At 36.0% G+C, this 4,452-nt stretch overlaps 1 protein-coding gene across 4 annotated transcripts; it reads right to left on the bottom strand.

The window, feature by feature from the left end:
* Positions 1–236: 236 nt before the first annotated feature.
* On the bottom strand, positions 237–4,170 carry LOC107014405 (serine/threonine-protein kinase AFC2). Of its 4 annotated transcripts, XM_015214297.2 has the most exons (11): positions 3,964–4,170; positions 2,876–3,068; positions 2,317–2,494; positions 2,169–2,217; positions 1,959–2,073; positions 1,646–1,737; positions 1,371–1,527; positions 1,224–1,288; positions 1,045–1,142; positions 828–930; positions 237–743 (listed from the first exon to the last, which is right to left on the bottom strand). In XM_015214297.2, the coding sequence occupies exons 1-11, from the start codon at positions 4,063–4,065 to the stop codon at positions 597–599; spliced, it is 1,299 nt and encodes a 432-aa protein (XP_015069783.1). In that variant the 5' UTR covers positions 4,066–4,170; the 3' UTR covers positions 237–596. The 4 variants fall into 4 exon arrangements, with proteins under 4 accessions (XP_015069783.1, XP_015069784.1, XP_027771042.1 ...); XM_015214298.2 differs by lacking the exon at positions 2,876–3,068 and having other exon boundaries at positions 3,964–4,116; XM_027915241.1 differs by lacking the exons at positions 1,959–2,073; positions 2,169–2,217; positions 2,876–3,068 and having other exon boundaries at positions 3,964–4,142.
* Between the last annotated feature and the right edge of the window lie 282 nt (positions 4,171–4,452).

Below are 4,452 nucleotides of genomic sequence, written 5' to 3'. Positions count from 1 at the left end.
TAGAATTAATTTGAAAAGAACTTAACGTTCTTCATCAACTGAAAAAGAGTAACTATTAAAATAATGAAAATGTTTTGCGATCTACAAGCTATAATTTTGCGATAAGAAACATCATATAATTTTTTTCTCTAAGGCTGTTCCCGGTAAACAAATTACTTCACCATATAAAAGATCCCTTAGTGTTTTCGTCCAAGTTAAAATTTCGAACAAAAAACTAATCTTGTATGTTTCTCAAGTAGATTAAAATGACGATAAATAATCTTGAAACAATCTCACAAACTCAAGAAAGTTAAGTCATCCTTGCAATCAATTTGTGTTAATAATTGAGGATGAGAAATCATCTTATACACACTGGTGGGTACTTCCACCACAACATTACCCTAGTAGTATATAATACAAGAATGCCCCGCAAAAAACCAGTATTTTGGATTTATTTACACTGGGACAAAGTCAGATTCAACTATCACCATAATGGGCCAACAGAGTTGGCTTCCGGTCACCACTGCATCAAATGGCATTCAAGGTTGGAGGGCCACCATCATCGTGCAATATCATTGTGTGCACACGAGTACAAAAAGTTCAAACAAAGCGTTGTTCTATCTCCTAAGATGATCACGGGTGAAAAACGGATGCCGCAAGGCTTCCCGAGCAGTTAATCTTTCTGAAGGATCATATCTAAGAAGTCCTTGCAAAAGATTAATAAGATCACCTGCAGAATGATCCACATGCTGCATGATTATGTTCTGCAATATATAGCACAACTGTTAGAAAACCACCATGCAAATTTATTCAACCAAAATGCATAGACAGAGGACTGCAGAAAGCACCTGAAGACGGGCCAACTTTAACACAGCTCTAATACTATCCCGGGAAGTTGCCCCCTCAGGCCAGTCCAACCGTCCTCTTCTAACATACTTCTCTGCTTGACGGCTGTGATTAGAGTAGGGCATAATTCATCAATTTACGAATAAATAAGGGAAGAGGTATGTCTGTTACTGAATCAAACAAGTCACAGTTGAAGTAGGCAACAAATCTATGACTTACTCCACTCTTTTCAGCATGTGCTGAGGCAGGGGGCCCAGTACTTTCTCCATCATAGCAAGGTGCTCTAAGTTCTCGTGCGTTTGAAACAATGCTTCTCCCTAAATGAAGTTGCAAGGCAATTATTGCAACAACTCAACTACAAGGGTAACCAAGGTTTATCCAGATTGAACAGAGCTTACCGAACAAAGTTCCACAAGGATACAGCCAACACTCCATATATCACAAGGGTACGTCCATCCAAGACCTGCAATTGATATGTTGAATTGAATGCTCCGTGTATGCAAGAACAAAGGAGAACAACAACTAGATATATTTGGATTCCTTACCTAGGATAACTTCAGGTGCACGGTAATGACGAGTTGACACAACATATGTCTGATTCTGACGATCATATGTAGTGCTACCAAAATCAATTACCTTTATAGCACTTGATTTTGGGATTCTTTTATAGTAAGAACCATCTTTTGGTGACCTAGAAGACACCTGTATCAAATAATAGGCAAACATAAGCCTAAGTATCAAGAACAAACTACAATGTATGGTGTGCTCAATACATTGAAGTAAAACAGAAAAAGGGCACTAACCAATCAAATAAGCTTACCTTGTAGTCAGGAACCTTTACATATTCTGGGGAGATGAGAAGTATGTTCTCAGGCTTCAGGTCAGTATGGATAAGGCGCAAATCATGCATAACTACAAGATAAACCAGATCATAATCAGTACCAAGACAGTATATAGTTGGCAAAGTAACTTGAAAGTATGCATGATGACATTATTCCATACGAAGTAATGATAAATACAATGCATACAGTCCTGATCATGAGGTATATTTTTTTTCAGCAAGAAGCCTATCTAAATCTAATATATATGCATGATTGAAGAAAGAGAAGTGCTCAAAGCTTTTTTTTACACACATGCTACACAATCCAACAGTTGTCTTCCAATCTCACGGACAAGATCAATGGGAAATGAACGGTAATTGTTTTTCCGAAGGAAATCATATAAGCTTGGTCCAAGCTTCTCAAAGACCTGTTAAAACCATTTAAGTTCATCCAAAATTTTAATCCCCATAAGATTGCTAGGTGGGGAAATTAACCCATCCAAATCAATCATTATATACTTACAATACAGATATGATTACGATAGTCAAACCAGTTCCATATTTGTACGCAACTGCAAGGAATAAACCAGTTCAACAATTGACAAATAACAGATTCCCGTGAATGAGTACACGGATTACGATAACAGTAAAATAAACAGGCAATTACTCACCGATTGCCATTATCATGTTTACCAAGCTGTTGAAGCATTTCAACCTCAATCATTGCGGCATCACGATACTTCTTCATACCCCGAACAATTTTGATAGCCACCATTTCTTTCCTTTCGCGATCCCAGCATTCTAGGACCTGACCGAAAGTACCTTCACCCATCTTACTGTGGATCTTATCTACATTTCAGGAAAATCTAGAAACTATTAGGGGAATATAGAGCAGATAAGGGAAATACACAGTACACATTCCACAATATTATCTTCCATTTTTTGTTCATTTTAAAGAATCATTTTTGCTTATGTATCAAAATAAAACCAGAATGAATGACCATCTTTTCAAAGGAACAAGTAAGAAACATCTAAAAGCTGATGGACATGATAATATCAACTATATTGCTAGTACAGTATGGTTTTAGGAAAAGGTAAATATGCCAAATCATTTTATATAATATGAGGGTGCATAAACTATTTATGCAACAGAAATAAACAGATGGTCAGCATGGTAACCAAGGCACCAAAACATAAGTAGAATTTTTTGGTGATGGTAAAGATGATTACAGCGTGGTGTTAAATTTTCTCCCAGCTCAAACACAAAATGTCCATCCTTGTCATCTTCTCTCCGAGGAGGAGAACCATTTTGAGCCACTCCCTTAATAGTAAAGGGAGCACTAGTAAGGTCAGTGAGTTGCCTTGAAGATGCATAGCTTGTCACATTCCCCACATCTTGTCCACAAAACAATCCTAGCTGAGCCTACACACAGGCATTCCATTCATGGTATCTTAATACAAAACTAATTTTATTATTACCTTTGGGTGCCTTCAAAGTAGGAAATAGAATTTACAGAATATAACATAAAGTAGCAGTGTTAATAACATAGGACTGAGAAAAACAATCAACCAGTAACCAAATACCCATAAATCAATAGTTAGAGCAAAATACAGAAAACAAAGTGCCGCAATAAAGACTTAGTTAGATCAAGTTCATATATTATACACGAAATTCCAAAATTTAATGAAAGATAAATTCTACCACAAATCATCTGCAAAGAAAAAAAATTATGCAACAAACCTACAGTAAAAAAACATAAATTTTGGAAAAACTTGCACTTGTTCAATTCTTAAAAAAGTTGTGATTGAGTTATAGCCAATTGAGCAACAGTTTATCAGGCAGATCAATACATTCCACACTCAACATAATAATCAGATACAAATGAGATGATTTTTCAAAAACTTGAACCAAAATTGTGATATCCTTTCACATAAAATTTTGGTCGAAAAGAATTGTTCAAATTAAATTGGACCATCACAAAATCTCTAGAACAGATAATTCATGTCAGATCTGGTTATAAAACGGTCATCAGTGAAGAAAAAGAAAGAATCGTTAACATATAAGTAATTTTAACCCTCGCGGCTGAAGAAATAAAAATCAAACCCTGAAATACAAAAACCCAGCTAAAAAGAACACCATATCGTGTAAGAACAACAACAGATCTATTCTAGAAACAACATAGAACACATAAAGACTGAGACTTTCCCATACCTGACGCGAAATAAACCTAATCTTGATCAGATCTAGCAAAACCAAAGCGAAAAAAACAACAAAGATAAAATTAAAAGAACGATGAATTAGAGGATAGATCTATTACCTTAGGCGGTTCAGGAAGAACATCCCAGCCCAGACGCGCCCTCTTTCTTGGCCGCCGATCAAGATTCGTCAACGGAAAGCCGGTCACGCGCTCCGTTTCCATGGCAGAAAGCTTACAAATCTAGAGAGAGAGTTTTAGAGAGAGAAAACAATTGCAAAGAAAGTTAGGAAAAGACGGAAGAGATTGATGCGGAATAACAAAACCCTCAGGGGGGTATCCACTTAATATTGACCTAACAAATTTTGAAGAGTCGGTTATTCTCAAATCGAAACCGAACAAGTGTCGAGATCGTGACCGTTCGATTTTATTTCTATATCTATAATCTATAATATAGGCGACCTTATCACATTCAAGCTAATATCGGGTTGTATTCGGACATTTTAAAGCTGGATTAGATAGCCGTTATGGGCATTAATCATGGTTTAGGATTAAAAAAATTATATAAATACATAACTTATTTTATCATGTTTTTTTTAAAAAAATATTTTT

This window comes from Solanum pennellii, chromosome 3 (genome assembly GCF_001406875.1).
Source record: "Solanum pennellii chromosome 3, SPENNV200".
Classification (NCBI taxonomy): Eukaryota; Viridiplantae; Streptophyta; class Magnoliopsida; order Solanales; family Solanaceae; genus Solanum; species Solanum pennellii.
This window is presented reverse-complemented; position numbering and strand designations above follow the sequence as displayed.